The sequence below is a fragment of the Solanum dulcamara genome, chromosome 10 (assembly GCF_947179165.1).
Source record: "Solanum dulcamara chromosome 10, daSolDulc1.2, whole genome shotgun sequence".
NCBI lineage: Eukaryota > Viridiplantae > Streptophyta > Magnoliopsida > Solanales > Solanaceae > Solanum > Solanum dulcamara.
Window position 1 is genome coordinate 19,059,985 of NC_077246.1, and position 19,274 is coordinate 19,079,258.

Consider the following 19,274-nt stretch of genomic DNA (forward strand, 5'->3'; position numbering starts at 1 on the left):
TTTTTAACATTTACTAATTAAAAAATCAAATATATCACCACATGACGTTTGTGATTTTAATTGAATGTATTATTTGTCGATATATGTGGTTCTCTAATTATTTGTATTTTGAACAATTTATAAAATTGCATACATATTAATAGCCTGTTTGGATTGACTTATTTTTAATCAGTTTATAAGTTGAAAACTGCTTATAAGTTAAAAAAAATAGGTGTAGGCCACCTTTTTTTGACTTATAAGCTGTTTTCAACTTATAAACTGTTTAAAATAAGTTCATCCAAATAAACTCAACTATTTATTGAGGCTTATTTTAAGCACAAAATGACTTTAAGTTGGCTAGCCAAACACTCAAAAAAGCTAAAAACAGCTTATAAGTCAATCCAAACGGCCTTTAAAACTACATCTTGTATTTTTTAAGTGTAATAAATGATTTATTCGATTTTATAACCGTTTACCATTTTTTTGATTTTAAAAGTAGATGATCTATCTTTTTTAAATTGAAAATAAATTTTTTGTAAGTGATCAATTTATTAAGACGACAATTATATATATATAAATAATTCAAGTGAGAAATTAGTAAACATGACAACAAAATTATTCTTCTCCGAGCTAGTTAGAAGATCATACAAAAATTAATCTATTCAGACATTTATCTATTCTGACTCAATTACATAAAATAGAAAATCTCATAATAATTCAAAAGTATAATTGAAAAGAAGCTTTTTATAGAGTTTTAATCTAAACACAAAATTACGTGAAAAGCAATAAACCAAACACTAATTTCTGTATTAATTCTTACGTTACTAATTCATGCGATATTAATCTGTGTACCAAATGACCACAGTGCTATCTTTGAAAAATTTCCCATAACCTAAACATGAGTTTTGGGCCAAAGTGTAGTCTAACTTAATATCGGGCCTAAATAAGGAAGATCAAGCGAAGACTGTTCGGTAGACCTTCTTGGGAAATTTGCAGAAAAGATTATTGCTAGTTTCGGTTCAGATGCTCCTCGCCTTAGCTAATTTTCGATGATTTAGGTGAAATTCTTTGTGATTTGGACACTTTTTTAATTGTTTGAGTTAATGTTTCGTTGACGATCGGAAAGTGTCATTTTAGGCATGAGATAATGAAAGAGAAGAATCCAACAGTTGCTGCTTCTACTTCAATTTTCAAGAAAGTATTGTTGAATTGTTCAGCTCAGGTTTGTCCAATATTGGTATCCCTTCACTTCTTTTTAATTTTTGTTTTTCCCTTAAATTTGACACATATAACTCAATTAAAAAGTTGTAAAGATTTGATGTGCTTTCTTTCCATTTGCTGTCTTTTTTCCGTAAATTTGATACATATAGCTAAATTTGATATTTTATGCGTCTCTTCGTGAATATAATATAAATAATGTTTGGTTGATCCTTTGGGCAAAGAATGAATATTTTTATGTGCTTTGGTTTTATATTATCATGTATATTTGATTTGTAATTAGTGGGGATGAAATATTAGACCCACCACCTATCTCATCCTGTTTGTTTGTTTCCATATCCCTTTTTTCAGAGACTGAGAAATACTGAACACAAGGATCTTTTAACACCTTATTTCTACTGCTCTTACAGGCAAAAGTGTATGGAAGTTGTGTTGCAGCAAAGGTTCCAGAAGTTGAACGTGATATGTGTTTAAAAGAATTCCTTGAATTGAGAAACTGCATGAAAAGCGTGGTATGATAAAACTCACCATCATCTTTGATTGAGAAAAGTTTCCTAAATATGTACCATGTTGTCCCTTCGCTTGCCTGATTTTCCTGTTTATTTAACAGATACGAAGAAAGGTTTGAATAGTATATATATTCAAGTTAGACTGAAAAGCAACTGTTGTTGAGAGTTGAATCAAGCATGAAAGGTTTGACGTTTTAGTTTTTGAAGGATAATAATATTGTTCATTTTATAATGTGTTAGCATATAGGTCGTTGGACCGTTATATTTATTTAATCATTTGCAGTTTGGCATAGGTTTGGTGTTTCTCAGGTCAGTAGTTCTACATAGGGGGAAGTGAAACATGTCAGCACAAGCATCTTCTTCTCAGCCTTCTGGTTTTGGTAGTTCTGGTGCTCTATCACATGTGTATATTCAGTATCCACCTTTAAGATGCAAAATCTCAGGAGCAAGAAATATTTTTTATGATGATGGCACGAAACAGCTTATTGTTCCCACATCTGATCAGGTAAAATGCTAGGCGAGAAAGATGAACTCAATCACACATGGTCTACATTGACATTTGACAAGTGATACTGCACGATTTTTTTGCTTCCTATTACCAGTGAACTAAATGGTGGTCCCCCATCTGCAGGTTTTCTGTTGGAAAACAACTCCATTTAATCCAAATGTGACTCCATCCTCTGATTTAATAGGCGAAGGTCCAGTTTTGTCCATTCGATTTTCTTTAGATTTAAAACTTCTGGCTGTACAACGATCCCCTCATGAGGTTCATATCCAGAACAGAGAGAGTGGGGATACTTTTAGTCACAAGTGCAAGTCTGAGTCAGAAAGGATTCTTGGATTCTTTTGGACAGATTCACCGACGTGCGATGTTGTCTTTGTGAAGACTAGGTATGTTGCACAAATAATTTTCTCTTAAGTTTCTTGTCTGTATCGGATTTCATAACTATTTGATTACTTCGTGGTTCTTAAATGTTTACCTACCAAAAGAATAAGTGGGTTTTTAATCAGTAACTATGGAGGCTCTAACTTGGTTTGTCTGGCCCACAAAGCTACCTGAAAAAGAGTTTAAAACCTAAAGTAGGCCTGCTAATCTATTAATTGTGTTGGTCCTTCACAAAGAAATCAAGAAAGATCCTTATGCTCCAAATGATCTCCAAAACACCCCAAGAAACATCCTTACCTTTCATGATGGAAACATTTGCGAAATCTAACAAGAATGTTCTTTCAAAGTCAGAAATTGAATAAGTAAAGTAATTAATACTAGTTCTAGCATCAAATACTTATCTCTCTTTGTCACAAAAACTTTCACCAACTTTGAGGTACTTCACATCAAGAGATTCATTTTCACCACAACAATTAGGGTTATCTTGCTAACACTTATCAAGGCACAAAATTTCTTTTCATGAAGGTGGCAATGCCTCTTCATTAATGACCCTCATTAGTACACTCACTAAGAACTTTATCAAAAGATTCATCAAATAGGTTTCCTTAAATTTGGTATAACATACGTTCTAGGTGTACTAGTGCACAACTTTATTTTAGTTGTTGTATCTCAGTGTCCATACACACTTCATCTTTAATGGACTTGATGAACTCACAATATCATTCCAAATAGGTTCACTCACAGGAGTTGAACCTTGACTGTCCTCCATAGCTTTTACTGCAAATTAAGCAAACATTTAGCAATAAGAGTTGCTAACCGACCCACTTATCCTCACAATTGACACTCAACCCTCGGATTCACACTAATAGGTCAATGGCTTTGGGACCTCGCTCCATTGCACTCACCACTCTAGTGTTTTTCCACACAAGGCTATCCAAAATTCTTTTAAACAACCAAGATTCGCAAATAACTCCAAGTAGACATTCAATTATCGGTTCGGAATGGAAGTTATGTTCAAATTAGAGGACAAGCAGACAAAATGGACTAGGAACCAAAATCACAACAAAAATAAAGAGAAAAACACGAAACAATTGGCACAAAAAGAAAAATACAAACACAAATAACTAGAAAATACTTAGTAGGACTATTACTAAGTGTAATCTAGCTTAAGAAATCCAAACAATTGATAAGGAATGAAAGATAGCAGCTTGGACCCAAAAATCCATTTAAAACATCAAAATCCAATGCTGAAATTTTCTAGTGCAAGGAAAAAAACATGGAGACATTTTTGAAATGTCTAGATGAAAATGTTTTGGTCTTGAGGAAAACGTCTAGATGATTTTAAAATGTCTAGATGAAATTGGGCTGAAGTTCTGTTTCGAGGTGGCCCAGTGGTTTGGGCTTGGGACTTCCATGTTGGAGGTCTCAAGTTCGAAACTCCTTGCCAGCGAAAGCAAGGGGTTTGCCTTATGGGTCGAGCTCGTTGCACTGGGCTTGCCTAGTTCGGATTACCTCTCCAGTGTGATTTGCGAGCTATTGCATAGGAGCGGGGTACCTTGTGCGCACCCAAAGGGTAGCGGCTGTGAATTTCCCTTGTCATTAAAAAAAAAAGGATCTGTCGAGGTCCATGAAAATTTTCGGCTAAATGATTTGGTACACGATTCTACATTTCCAGCTCATATTTTTTTTCTCCAAATCGACTCAAATCTGATCCAAATTTGCTCAAATCAACTTCAAACACTCCGGAGCTTTGGATTCTGGTATCCTCAATCAATATCAAGAGTTTTCCACTCAATTCTAGCACCATTTTAAAATCCAAATCTTGAAACTCACCTCAAGAACTTCAAGTTCTTTAATGGTGAAATAAATTTTCAAACTCCAAGTACTCAAATCAACACCAATTATGCTTAAACTTCAGATGCAAGTTCCGTTGTCTATGCAGAACTAGTTTCAATCACACCCAAATACTTCTAATCAACAAAATTCAGATTTGAATTTTCAAAACTCAAGTTCTTCAACTTTCTTCGATGAAATTCAAATTTCCAACTTGAATTGGGTTCGGGGATGGGTTTCAAGTTTCAACAACAAATGATTCAAAAAGGTTCTCTAAGCATAATGCTAAGATTGAAATTTTAAAATACAGTAATATCACCAAACTTATTGGACTGGACATACATTAAATATAATAACGACACCAAGCGTTGGTAAAACTTATCTGGAAATAGGAGGACATATTCAAGTCTCATTTTCTCTCTTGACCCCTAATGTTGCTCCTACTTGCGGGTAATTGTAAACCAAGTCCAAAGTTGAGGGATAAATTTGAACCTTTTTCTCGAAGATTTAGGACAGGCAGAGCACCCAATACGAGATATTTGCTAATGGCTAGGGTATGAATGGACCAAAGTGTAACAGATGATTGAGCAATTTCGGATAGTGTAGGGGCAAATTTGAAACTTTTCCCTTGTGCTTATGGATATCAAACTTTCTTGCTTACTTGGTATGAGCATTACCATTATATCATATATCACGCCTTTATATCTTGTATGCATTGCCATTCAATAATAACAGTTACTACTACGTTTCGATCCAAACAAGCGTTGCCATTAATTTAGGTTAGCTTATTTGAACCCTTTCAAAATGATTGGCATGCATCTCTGATCTAGATCCTCAACTGCAGTGGACTGGAGTTGTTCTCGTGCAGTTCTGGGATAAGATCACTTCAATTGGTAGAGACTAAGAAACTGAATGTGAGCTGGTATGTCTATACACATGAAAGTAGATTGGTGGTTCTTGCCACAGGAATGCAGTGCAAGAGCCTTACAGGATATCAGGTTTATTTCTGGTCTTTCGTGTCTTTTCTTTTTAGTTTCTCTACCTTCTTGGTATGAAAATGCATTGCATAACTGTTGCAGTATATCAGCATGATTGTGGTCCGTTATGTGATAAATACAAGGCAGCAATGTCTAAAAAGGCTCTAGACAGTAACTTAAACGGATATTTTATTGCTTTGGTTGGCTTTATAATCTTTAGGAAGATCAAAATTGTTGGGGATTGAATAGTTTACCATCCTAATTTTCAAGTTTTTTCATGATTGGGGGTTTCAAGGCTAAGCTTCAGAGCTGAAGTATATAAAGTTTCACTGGTAGGAACTTTATCTGTTTTCCGAGGAAGAAATATCCATGTCTGTCTTCACCTTTAAGGATCATCATTTCTCTTTATTCAGATTTTATGATTAGCCCCTGTAGCTGGAAAAAGTTTTTAGAAGTGAGGTTTTGTGATTTATTCGGCTTATCTTTTTGTCCTATTATGCCTTGCATGATTCAAATAATTGCAATCCTTCATATTCAATTCAATAGATGCAAGGCATTCATCAATAAATCCTTTCAATTTTGATAGCTTGACATTAGTTGTTATTCTGTTTTATAGATTTCATCTGTAGGAATAGTCCGATTGCCAAGGTTTGATATGGCAATGGCAAAATCTGAGGCAAATAGTAAGCCTGTCCTAGCTGCAGAGGATATTTATATCGTCACAATGTAAGTGCTTATCCTGTTCTCTTTTCTTAAGTGAGATCTTTCACCTAATTTTTCTGGTTAAGTAAATTTTTCATCTAAATTGTCACATGTTTCCCTGTTAATTCGCAGTTATGGTAGAATTTACTGCCTGCAACTTGATAAAATAGCAATGCAGCTCCATTGTTACAGATTTTATCGGGATGCTGTGATACAACAGGTAATCTCTTACCAACTATGTAGCTCGTACTCTTCAAAAATGTCATCGGGTGCGTGTCGTATCCTTAAAAATCGTGCATTTTTTTGATGATCCGACATAAGTGCGGCAACTTTTTTGGGGAGTCCGAGCAACGTAGCTTACCAACACCAAGGGTACATGCATATTTCTAAAACGTCCAAGTTGTACGCAATAACATTATAGCATTCCTAACTTCAGATTTTGAAATTACTTTGAAGTAGTTGTGGCTATAAATATAGAAGGGAAAAGGGTCTAATATATCCCTCAACTTTGTCATTTAGAGTTGATGTACCCCTCGTTATAAAAGTGGCTCACATATACCCCTACCATTACAGAAGTGACTTACATACACCCCTACCGTTATAAAAGTGATGCATGTATATCCTTTTCATCTAACGGAAGTGAAAAAATTAATTTTAAATTTGGTTTTTTGATTCTTAATTGTCAAAAAATCCATGTAGGGGTATATATGATCCTTCTGGTATATTTGATATTTTCCACACATGAATTATTTTTTGACTTCTTTGATTATCATTTATTGAGTTTCTTATTCTTATTTCATTTAAAAAAATTTCATTATCTAGTGTAAAAATAAGAGAAACAAAAATAAAGAAGTGTGAATGGAGAAAGAGAAAGAAGAAAGAAAAAAATTTAAAACTATTTTTTTGTGGTTATATTCTAATTTAAAACTATTTTTGGTGTTCTATGATTATGGTATCTGACTATTGGTCATCTTAGTGGCGGATTGATGTTGTACACTTTTTAGACGAATTGTTCCCTTTCTAGCCATTTCAGTCTTTTCTGTCCTGCAGCTCGAGGGTCGATTCAGACCAGTGAATTGCAAAATCTTTTGGACTTTTGAAAATTTTCCAGCAATTTTCTTTGGAATTATCTAGCAAAGTACAATTTAGGTGGCATTTGTTTTGAAAAACTAAAGAACTGTTTTTCAGTCTCTGCAAAAGGTAAGGTGTTAGCAGAGTTAAATAGGTGGAGTCAATTTTAAACCACAAAGGACTACAACACCCTCTGATAAGGAAATCGGGTTGGATAGGATGAATCAGTTAACTAAAAGCCGAAACTGCCTCAATACCCAAAAACGAAAGGTTCAAAGGAACAAAATTGAATAAGTTTCAAAAGGGAGGAGAAGGTGGGGAGGTTAAGGAGGGATTGAGGGGAAGGAAGGAGGGGGAGGTTAAGATGGAAGACTTCGATGAGAGTCAATCCTAAAGCTTCAATCGTGCTGGAAAATGAGGTAAATCAGTTTAAGAGGGGGAGAGAGAGGTGGAGGAAAGTTCTGGGAAGACTCTAAATTCAAATAGCCTTCTCCTTTGTCTTCTAATGCCCTTTGATTTCACCTGTTTCAGCCTGTGCTTTATAAATTGTTATGGCACAAAATAAGAAACGATCCTCCAACACATAATTGGTCTCGCAGACCAATCTCCCAAGTATATTGGAGGCATCACTAATGATCTCTGCCAAGTCCCAGTGGCCCAAAACAATGTGGGTTCCCCAGTGAGACCACCGAAACAAAATGTTTTGAAGGAAAGAGAGGTAGGAAGATATCTGTGTGGTTTTGGGTAGAGAGGGAGAATTTCCAGCTAGGTGGAGGTGAACGTCGGAAGCAGTTTGGCAAAGAATCAACGGGTTGAGTTCATGGGTAATTTGAAGAAGAAAAACTTGGAAGTGGAGGAGAATATCACCCTTAACAATCTCTGAAGGTAGAAGGAGATCGTCTAAATGGGCCAGGACAAATACCTTAGCTTTGGGGAACTTTGAGTTTTTCTTTTGAGGGGAGGGAGGATAGGGTCATACAACTTCTACTTGACATTGAATATGATTCAAGAGGAGGTAATGGGGAAGGGAGGGGGACGGTGAGGGTAGTGACAATGCTGGAGTTGGCTAGAAGACATGAAGGGAGGGGGAACATTGTGGTGTACAGGAAGAGGTTTAGGGACAAAGGAAGGGGGAGACTTAGGACAGGAGACAATCCTATTTGTTCTAAACGCGAGAGGCATTCATTCGATCCAGTAGAATGAGATTCAAGGAAAAAAGTAGTTAATGGATATTAAGATCATTACATATAATGGAAGGGTGATGAATTACCTAAACAAAAAGGGACATCATCAAGGTGTGCTTGTTAAGGAATGTGGGGCAAACATCTTGTACTTCTAAGAAACTAAAATGGAAGAGATGACATACTCTACGGAATCTAAGATCTAGAGAATACTCACAACATTGGCAAGTAGAAGAGTCCAAATCTCCTCAAATCATTTTAAGAAGACTTAATACATTGACATTCCCTTATACTTGCCAACAAATTTCATTTACACATACGAACTATGGTTTGTTCCAATTGAACACTTGAACACATGATAAGGTGTTTTGTTGAGCCATGATCTAGAGAGCTATGAGCTAGGGAGAGCCATGAGAAGAGAGCTTTGTGTTAGGCTAACAATATGAAGTTTTGATGATTAACAAACATAACTGACACATGCAAGTACTAGATATTAAACATGTCTCAAAATAGGATTGGTAGCATTTATGATGAAGAACTACTGAAGAACCAATCCCTTAACATGTCTACTAACAAAAACTGCTTACCAATCTCAAAATAGGATTGGTAGGGTTGATTTTTACTAGCGATGCTGAGTTAGTTCTTAGGAATGAATGATATTCGGGTGATCAAGTGCATCAGAATGCCTTTTATGACCAAGTGAAGGAAGAGATGTCTTTTGTTAAACATATCAGAGAGGAATATGGTGTATCGGAGATTCATGACATTCGATTTTTTCTTCCTCTTTTTTTTTGGGTTTTGTCTAATTGATATGTTGCCTTGTGTTTGATTACTCTTACTTCTAAGTGGAGCTCTTGTCCTTAAAACATAAATTGGTCTGCTCTTTGATTGTTTGAGTTTGTATTACAAAGAAACTGTTTCCTCCTACAACTAATGAAATCTTAAAGTTCTTTTGGAGGATTTTATGTGTTACTTACTCTGCTTGTATTTGCACTGGCAGATGCCAATTTTTTTATTTGATATTTGTCTGGAAAAAAAATTTCTTCTTCTCTGATGGCTACTAATATGTACTTCCAGGGTTCTTTGCCAGTTTATTCCAACAAGATAGCTGTCAGTGTAGTCGACAATGTACTGCTTGTTCACCAAGTGGATGCGAAGGTTATTATTATATATGATATATTTGCAGATTCTCAAGTGCCTGTATCTGCTCCACTTCCATTATTAGTTAGAGGTTTTTCTAGAGCAAATGCTGCGGCCTCTCAATTGATGGGTCAAAATGTTGAAGGTCTGGAGGAAAAGGACTCAAATCATGGTGAAACAGTCATTTATGCAGATGAGTGGGTATTCCTTGTTCCAGACCTTATATGTGATATTGCCAATGGAGTTTTGTGGAAGATCCATATAGATCTGGAGGTAAAATTCTGATTGCTAGTAAATATCATGATTAGGAAGTTAGTCTTAGTTACTATTACCTTGATCTTTTGCAGGCCATTTCTTCTAGCAGCTCTGAAGTGCAAACAGTCCTCGAATTTTTGCAGAGGAGGAAATTAGAAGCAAATAAGGTCTGCTTTCTTTAATGCAGATGCTGCTTGCTCATGTAGAAATGTTATTTTCGCTGTTTAGTGCGTGAACATGTTGAGTTGTTAAAAAAATAGTGGGTAATTTGCCCTAATTTATTAGTTAGGATAGAAGCAGTTTCACCTCGACTGTAATTGACCCCATTGAGACATTAATTGGTTACTGTTGTACCAAACTACCAATCAATGCCTGTCCAGAAATGTTTTTGTTGAATATTTTGCAGTGAGTTAATATTTTCACCATCTGAATTGTCTGTTTCAGGCTAAACAGTTGTGTTTGGCAATGGCTCGGACAATTATTCTCGAACGACGACCTGTGCCCATGGTTGCAAGGGCGATAGATGTCCTAGTCAACTGTTTCTCTCTTTCAATAAAATCTGGAAAACATCACATGGAATCAAAAGTGGAGAGAAGTTCAACAACCAGTGGTTCTAATGTTAATAGTGCCGTTGGTGAATCCATCAGTCAAGCAGATACCTCTCAGAAGTCACCAAAACAAGAAAGCGGTAGTGGCACGCATGACAAGTCTATTGTCAAATCCTCGTCCTTTACTTCAGAGTCTGAAGACAATGTTAGTTTTGCCAAAAATCAAGGCAAATCTAAAAATGTTGATTTATCTAGTAGTGAACAAAATGGAGGTAACTTGGTCGGGACAGATGTATCTGGTGATGAAGCTCAGCCTTCTGTTGAACGACCTCAAGCTCCTGGACCAAGTAGCACTCCCCTAATGACTGATGAACAGCAGGAGTCTCTAGTAACTTCTGCTGCAATATCTCCAGATGATCTGTGCAGCTTTGTGTTTGCTCTTGTAGAGGAGGAAATGGCTGGAGATTCTTCTTACTTGGTTGCGATCATTGTTGAGTTCCTACGCAGGTACACATTTTCTGTCTGAGCTATCTCATAAATAGGTAATTCCCATAATGCCATCACTATGTATCACATTTAGAAAAAACGTTGAATGTTATATTAACTAATATTGCAGTAGTACTTCTGCTGTTAATACTTATACAAGGCAGTTCGTCTGTAAATATCCATTTTTTTTACCTGAAAGAAATATACAAAACTTTCTCAATGTAAGGTTGTTTTTTTTTGAGTCTAACCAGAACCAAACCAAATTTATCTCAACAGTAGGTCACAAGTTTTTAGTTTTTACATGTTATCCCCCCACCCCCACCCCTCATAAGTTATTTTTCCTTTTTAAATTTTACCTACTTTGTGTCCATATTATTATGTTCAAAAAAGTTTTGATAGTTTATTCCATTTTACGAGTTTGTTTAATAGAGAAGTTGCTATTTGTTTTTCTTCTTATTTTCTTTTTTATGATGTTTTATATTACAAATTTACTATCAGTCTAATGCTTGTTACTTCAGGAATATTGTTATCAACAGTTAGCATGATCTAGATGAACTAATAATGTGGATGTTTGATTGATAGTTTTAAAAAATAAATGGTTGCCAATTAGGTTTTAGTTTCATTAAAATACCCAATCCTATTTGGCTTCACACACTAAATGTTTTCAGTAATTTTTCCTAAAAAATTAATTCAGAAAACATTTCCATCGAGCTGTTCAAACCCCATCCAAAGTTCTCCTAAATCCTCATCAATCTGAACTGCTACTGTTGTACCATGTACATCCATCTTGTAAAAGGGAAAAAAAATTGCTTGCTCTTCTTTCTGACATGCTTTTTACTTTTGATGCTTGAACTGTCCTTTCTGTATCTTATAGATCGTGTATCCATTCTTTCAGTGGTAACAAGGAAAGGTTGAAAGTGCCTCTGAATATTTATGTATTGATGATACAACTGCTAGCAAGGAATGAAAATTATGCAGAACTTGGATTGTTAATCATGAACAAGGTTAGCTAATTGTTATAGCATGTATTTTCAAAAGTACCGAGAGTGCTACAACAAGAAGAGTGCAGTTTTTTTTCCCTCGACAAACACCTAATATGAGCCCTAAATTGTGTTCATTGTGTTTCAGATAATTGAGCCCTCAAAAGAAGTTGCAATGCAATTATTAGCATCAGGCAGGCATAATTTTCAAACAAGGAAGTTGGGCCTAGATATGCTCAGAGAACTTGCATTGCACCATGACTATGTCTTGCTACTTGTTCAAGATAGATATTATCTTGAAGCTTTACGTTATGCCAGGAAAACTAAGGTATTCTTAAACTTTACCTGGATCCGATATTTGAAAACCTAACTGTCAGGAAAAAAAGCGAAGGAAGAAAACCTTGTGTTGACCACTTTTATATCAATGAGCTAAGTTTACACGTCTGAAAATCTGAATGTTTCATTTTCTATGCTTTAACTGGATTCCAATGTTGGATATGAGTTGAGATTAGGACTAAACCTGAGTGATAGCTTCAACTGTACTTTATCTCTTGATTACAGTATCACAATAATGTGCCAATATAACTTGGTATCTGGCATTCCTTTATCAGAGAGAATGTGAGGAGCGGGTTTTTCTTCAGTTTCTGTTGATTGTACTCGAGACAAACTTGACACAATTTCTTGTATGACTGAGGATTCTGACATAAAGTGATGTTATTCAGGTGAATACTGTTCAGCCTTCATTGTTTCTTGAGGCAGCTTATGCTTCTAATGACTCGCAACACCTGGCTGCAGTTCTAAGATTTTTCTCAGACTTCATTCCTGGGTTCAAGTGCACTACTGACCACCAAACTTATAGTCGTTATCTTGCCGAGATGAATACAGTGGTTACTGCTTGAGGCACCTTGACAAAAATAAAGAAGTTGGATCACATTGTTCTCCCCTTGAAGATCAGTTAATTATTTAGTATTGAAAATGTCAAGGTTCTGAAAGATGGCTTTGTGGCTTCATGCGCACAGTAGAACCAGATATCGCGGGTTATTTGTATAAACATAAGCTTCCGCTTTTTGGATGACTTATGGCATGTATTACAGCATTAGTTTGAGATGCTGAGGACTAGTAAGATTAATTATCAGACTCCATTTCGTGGTGATCATATACCTTTTTCTATTTTTTTACTTTGGAGGTTCTAAATTTTAGTTTTTTATGCTTCCATTGGATCTTTCGGGTATAGGACAGGGAAAGGGAGGAAAGGGGGAAATCACCTAGGTATCCTATATTAAGAAAATATTTAATATTTATAACAATATTATTAACCCTACCCCCCAAACAAAAAACAAACATATCAATATTTGGATTAAACATATCAATATTAGGAGAATCCAAGGGAAACTTAGGAATAGGATCATTGCCTGCAGCTTGAACTTGCTCCTGTGACTTCATAAAGCAGTTGTTGAAGCCAGCTGCGCGGTCGACTTCTTTCTGTTGTCAGCAGCATTGTCATATGTGGGTTCACACCCAATATTTATAATACAAACACAATATATTCATTTCAATTTTAATATAATATTCAAATATTCATATTTTCACATTTTCATCGGGAATGAACATAATTGTTAAAATAATCATCACTAGAATGGGAATTGCCTTCTTGATCATATTATGCACTCCAAGAAAAGTGTGGGAGTAGCATCGGTATACGCACATAAAGTTAACAAAATAGGTAGAAAAATACAACTGCACATAATCAATACTCAGCAAATCAAGCTATCAACATCAACCAGACAGACAATCTCACTCCTAACAAGTCAATGCCAACAATCAGTGGACATACAAGCCACCACAACAGAACATGTTGGTCACCACAAAGCTCTGCATATATAAGCAGTCATACACAAATATGGAATTGCATCCATATTAAATCACAGTTGTATAGCCTTTGTATTTCGTCAGTTTTATTTGTTGTTACTCACACAATCACTCATATGTGCGCACATGGTAAGAGACTTTAATCTTGTCCAATTAGTCATGACTTGTAAGGCATTTTAAATATCCATGCACCATAGTGACATAGTACCCAATCTATCACATAACCGCTCGTCCGAAAGCTCACATCAAACTTGAGTCACTCATCATTAGAATGGTACTTCCTCCATTTCAATGTATATGACTTAGTTTGACTTGACACAAAGCTTAAGAAATAAAGATAGACTTTTGAAACTTATGATCTAAATTAATCATAGATGTTTGTGTGACTGTAAATCATTTCCTTAAGGATAAAATAAGCATTTTAAAGTAAAATTATTACAAAATATGAAGGCGTGCCATTCTTTTTGGGACTGACTAAAAAGAAAAATGAGACATAAAAATTGAGACAAAGGGAGTATATACATTCTCAGTATTCAACATGTCTCAGTATGTTCTCTGTCAATTGTCTCTCAAGACGACAACAACAACAAGAAGTACAATTGAATATAGCAATGTACATTACAATCACAAGTTGTTAAAGACATGTTTCAACAATTCACAACTTATTTATACATGTATTGTCAAACCAACAAGTATCAATCATGGACTATGTGTAAAGACGAGCATGCTTTATCAACTCACATTACATACAAGTGACTAATCAAAGTATAACTCCAGGTTCGGAATGCTCAAAGTCTAAAGCAAATAAATATAAGAACATTGAATCATGTATTCTTCAAATAATAGCTTTGGAAATTCAAACCCACTCCATTCTATCATTTCTCAAGGTCTAATTCATTATCCAAAGATTATTTCATCATACAATAATTTTCCCATGATCACACAAGCCTAATTCATGAAATTCCTACTCCATTAATCCCCTTAGAGCAATTTATATGTTAAAACAATTATTTTTGTGGGATTCTTGTTCCCACTACACCATAAATAAGACTTAAATAATCAATTCAATTCTAAGAAGCGTTAATTAACAACTTAGAATCAAATGAAGAACTAATTACTTCAATCCTTAGATTCTTCCCACAATATTAATGAATTCTAGGGTTCTAACCCATAATACACTATTAAGATCACCCTCCTTGATTTTAGGATATTAGGGAATCATTCGATGGAAGGATTGACGGAGAAAACTTACCTCGAAAAAGAAAATAACTCTAACCCTTGAAAAATTATCTCTCTGGGTTCTAGGACGTTTTCTCTAAATTATGGTTTATGAGGAGATACTTGAAATAAACTGACTTGATATAAGACCCCGAAAAATTTGAAAAGTCCTAAAATAAGGAATAAAGAATGAAATCTCAGCAAAAATGCAGAAACTGGCACCAGTGATGACCACGGAAGGCCATCACAGTTCATGGTGAGCACCACGCCTCATGATGAGTCACCGTAGTGTGGGACCACAGACTGTGGTGAGCATCACGGACTGTAGTGCTCTCCATGGTGACCCCTCCTCTAAGGCCCCAATAAACTTTCCAAGGAGAGGACCAAAGAATACCACCACGGGTCGTGGAGCTCTTCACGGACCGTAGTGTATTTCCACGGTGGTCACTCTGCAGTCCTCCTGCAGGACCTGCACCACGACCACATTTCACGGGATGTGATGCCCTCCACAGATCGTGACGGTCTCCGTAGGGGAAGTTCAGAGACTTTTCCTGCAACCCCAAGATTTTTTCCCTCTGATTCAATTATCATGGGACACCACCACGGACCGTGGTGAGCACCACAGACCATGATGGGTCCTCCGTGAAGTCAGTCCTCCCAGATTTAAAAGGGGCATTTTGATCTTTTTCTATATTTTAATATTAGAGTGTGGTTGTTTTGGGGACTAAATTGACCTATCTAAAAGTCGTAAACTCTCCCAAGCCCTCATTTCTCACACTTAGACTCAGACACAAGATTCTCTCCTCTTAAGTTCTCCCAAGGGTTTCATCTTCAAGACCTAGGGTTTCATTCAAATATCTTCAAGTCTCTATTACTTTCAAGCTTTAATTAGGGTTTCATCCCTCAAGGTATGTGGGTCTCATTCATGGGTTCTTCCATCCATGGAGCCCAAGTGATTTCTAAACTCAATATTTTAATTTCAAGTGATGAATTTTATGGGTTTTCATTCTATGATTCTAAATGAATAAATTCTTGAATATTTGGAGTTTATTTACCTATGTTGTCTTACATTGACTCTTATTTACACGGAATGGATGATTTATCAAGGGCATTATATGAAGGCATGAAAGTAGTTTTAAATTATAGTGGTGGATTGTTTTAAAGATGTCTTAAGTGACGCATTCCATTACTCTTATGCATGCTAGCATCATTTTAAATGATTTAAAAGTTAAATGAGATGAACCCGCCTAGTTTCACTATATGCTCAATGAAGTTTGAATTAAAAGCTTTGACTCCAAAATAAAAGTTTATGAAAGAAAATGTTTATAATTAAAGGGAGTCTTATGAAATGATTGAATGATGATGAAAGGGTCTTCTTAGCCAAAGAATGAATTATATGTGATAAGGAAAATTCTCACATATTTGAATCAAATGAAAGGTTTTAATGTGACATTCTATCGAATGATGTTTTGATGATGTAAAGCTATGTAGCTGATTACATTCTTATTATATAAACTATTCCGTGGGATTGACTTAGCATCGAATGAGGCATTGAGGTGAGATTCGGTAAGGGAATCCTAGTAGCAACCCCTTGTCTCATTAACTATGTGCCAACATAGGAGCCCCTGTAGACTTAGGCTAGTGGATCCACAAATAGCCTTAAAGTTAAAGTTAAAGAAATAAATAAAGTTGACAGAGCTCTATTCGGCAAGTAGTCTCCACATGCCAACGTAGGGGGTTATGTTGGATTCCTTGCAATAGCTCGCATGGTCTTAAATGTCAGTTACTATCATCTCCCACAAATGAAGGTCTCAAATGTTATTTACATGATTGGTTATGCATGCATTGCTCTATATTTCATACTGCATAAATGTTCTAATGTTTCTTAAACGTTCATACATGCCTACATACTTAGTACATCCAAAGTACTAACACATACTCTTTTGCCTATATGTTATTATCACGTAGGGAACAACATTGCTCCACATGCACCTCCACGTGGCTAGTTGATTACGTTGAAGGCTACTTTGTTGGTGAGTTCCCATATTTTGGGAACAACATCCTTTCCTATATAGACTTTTTATGTAAAGTCTTTTAGGATACTTATCACAATACTTATTTCCATTTATTATGAGGGTGAGCTAGAGACATGTCTTAGCCCTGCTAAGTCTAAATCAGTGGAGGTATTCTTGGACAAATAGATGATGTTGATGTTGTTAATTACTTTTGTGCTATGTGGATTACCTTAGTCCCATTATTCTATTTTACTTTCGCATATTCTTGAATGTCATTACCTATGAAAAGATATGTGAATGATAAGAGGCTTGGGTAAGGTACCTCCGAGTGTCTTATTCGCGTGTTGTAGCTAGGCCCTAGGCTTAGGTCATGAAAAAATTGGTATTAGAGCTTGAGATTTTGAATTATTCTCGGAGTCCAACATACCACATCAAATATGGTTTTATTTATGATTGTGAAGCACGCCACAATTATAAATAGAAGACTATGGGACGTTTAGGAAAAAAATTACTTTTTTCAAATACATATCGTGCCCTAGAGTGTCCTAAGACTTCCTTTAATTAACGCATCATTTTATGTCTTCTAGATCATGCCTCTAAGAAGAGTACCTCCACCTAGAGCAAGGGTCGATGATAAGGATAAAGGTCCTCCGGTTCCCGATGCTCCACATCATGAGGAGGGAGTGACCCATACAGAATTGTGTAACATTATCACATTATTGTCTCAAGCCATAGCCAACCAAAACAACCAAGTCGTTATTTCTCCTTCTTAAGTGCCTACTCTATCTTCTAGGATTTAAGACTTCAAGATAATGAACAATTTCCTCTGTGGGGTGTATACCGACCGGGTTGCGCCGGAGCCATGGAAAAAGTATTCACTACTGCTCTTCCCTAGTTTGATGGTTCCAAAGTAGACGAGAATCATATGGAGTTCATTGATGAGGTCTATCATATAGTGGCTATCATGGGTGCACCTCTACATGAGAAGGCCGATCTAGTGGTCTATCAACTCAAGGGTATGGCAAGGGTTTGGTATGAACAATGGGCCATCGAGAGGGGTGAATATATGGAGCCTATCCAATGGGAAGAGTTTAAAGGTACCTTTCTAGACTGCTTCTTTCCTTTGGAGCTAAGGGAGGAAATGATCCAAGAGTTCATCAATCTTTGCCAAGGGACTATGAGTGTGAGGGAATATGCCCTTAAATTCACCAAATTATATAAGTATGTTCCCTTCATGGTCTCCGATCCAAAGGAAAGGATGAGCAAATTCATTTCTAGCATTTCTAGCTTGGTATCCAAAGAGTGCAAGATGACCATGATGGTCAAAGAAATAGACATCTCCCGTATCATGAAATATGCAGAACAAATTGATGATGAGAAGTTGTGGGAGAGAGCAAGAGGGTTCAAGAAGGCTAGAGTTTATGGTGGAGGGTTCAATCCTCAAAGGTCCGATTATAGTGGTAGTGGAAAGGGCCAAGGTGGGCAACAATTTATGGGGCAAGGTTCCACCTATACTTCTCCTCCAAGGTTCCACAAGGACAAGGGTTCTAACCCAATGGTTCCAAGAGAGAATGTTGGGGGATCAAACTTTCTCCGTTTGCAAGAAGTGTGGACGAACACATAAGAGAAATGCTTACCCAGTTGCAATGCATGCTTCAAGTGTGGCAAGTCGGGTGTAAGACCCCGGATGTCGGAAAGTTTGAACCAAGGAGAAAATTCGTATTTTTTTTTGAAGTGACTCATGTTTACAAGTCACTCTACAACTCGTAGAGATTTTTACGACTCATAAGAGTGAGTCATAGAGTGACCCCTTGAGTATTTGATAGTATTACCCTTAAGAGAGGTTCTACAACTTAATAGGATGAGTTGTAAGAACCCCTCATGACCAAAGTTCATAGATCCTTAAAGTTTGTAGGTTTTAGAACCTGCAGGACGAGCCCAAATGACGATTCATGAAGACGAGTCATAGAAATGACTCATTGTCAAACTTTAGAGGCTTGATTTTAAGCCCATTTCTCAGCCCTCAAGATGAGTTATCTTGACGACTTTTCATTATTTCTATGACTAGTAGAGTCATCCCGTAGATCAAAATTCTAGTTTTTAATGAAGTGTATTTATGTCATTTCTCAAAGTTCAGTTCAATAAACCTAGACACAATTATGGCTAAGTTCAACCCTATATCTGTTCAATTCTTTGAAATTTCCCTCATTCTAAATCACTCTCCCAAATTCTCTAAGGGAAGAACTAAATTCTCCCAAGGATTTCTCTTCAAAATTCAAGCTAGGGTTTTAGATTTCACCAAGGTTTCTTCTTCAATTTTGAGTAATTTTAATCAAGGTATGTGGGGATTGATCCATGGGTTCCTTTCACCTATGGAGTCCCAAAGTTTTCTCAAGTTTCCTTAAAT

At 36.2% G+C, this 19,274-nt stretch overlaps 1 protein-coding gene across 2 annotated transcripts; it reads left to right on the top strand.

Annotated features, from left to right (window-relative positions):
- Window positions 1-865: 865 nt before the first annotated feature.
- On the top strand, window positions 866-12,923 carry LOC129870112 (uncharacterized). Of its 2 annotated transcripts, none has more exons than XM_055944716.1 (15): window positions 866-1,037; window positions 1,117-1,201; window positions 1,608-1,709; window positions 1,808-1,890; window positions 1,990-2,211; window positions 2,338-2,597; window positions 5,270-5,423; window positions 6,019-6,128; window positions 6,237-6,324; window positions 9,434-9,769; window positions 9,844-9,918; window positions 10,196-10,806; window positions 11,681-11,789; window positions 11,914-12,093; window positions 12,488-12,923. In XM_055944716.1, the coding sequence occupies exons 5-15, from the start codon at window positions 2,047-2,049 to the stop codon at window positions 12,662-12,664; spliced, it is 2,265 nt and encodes a 754-aa protein (XP_055800691.1). In that variant the 5' UTR covers window positions 866-1,037; window positions 1,117-1,201; window positions 1,608-1,709; window positions 1,808-1,890; window positions 1,990-2,046; the 3' UTR covers window positions 12,665-12,923. The 2 variants fall into 2 exon arrangements, with proteins under 2 accessions (XP_055800691.1, XP_055800692.1); XM_055944717.1 differs by having other exon boundaries at window positions 2,000-2,211.
- Window positions 12,924-19,274: the final 6,351 nt, after the last annotated feature.

What these genes read in the sequence shown, in the direction of transcription:
- LOC129870112 (XM_055944716.1), top strand. Translation starts at nt 2,047, where the DNA reads ATGTCAGCACAAGCATCTTCTTCTCAGCCTTCTGGTTTTGGTAGTTCT. An exon ending in GATATTTATATCGTCACAAT is followed by an intron (nt 6,129 to 6,236) that starts GTAAGTGCTTAT and finishes GTTAATTCGCAG; the next exon opens with TTATGGTAGAATTTACTGCC. An exon ending in GGGATGCTGTGATACAACAG is followed by an intron (nt 6,325 to 9,433) that starts GTAATCTCTTAC and finishes ATGTACTTCCAG; the next exon opens with GGTTCTTTGCCAGTTTATTC.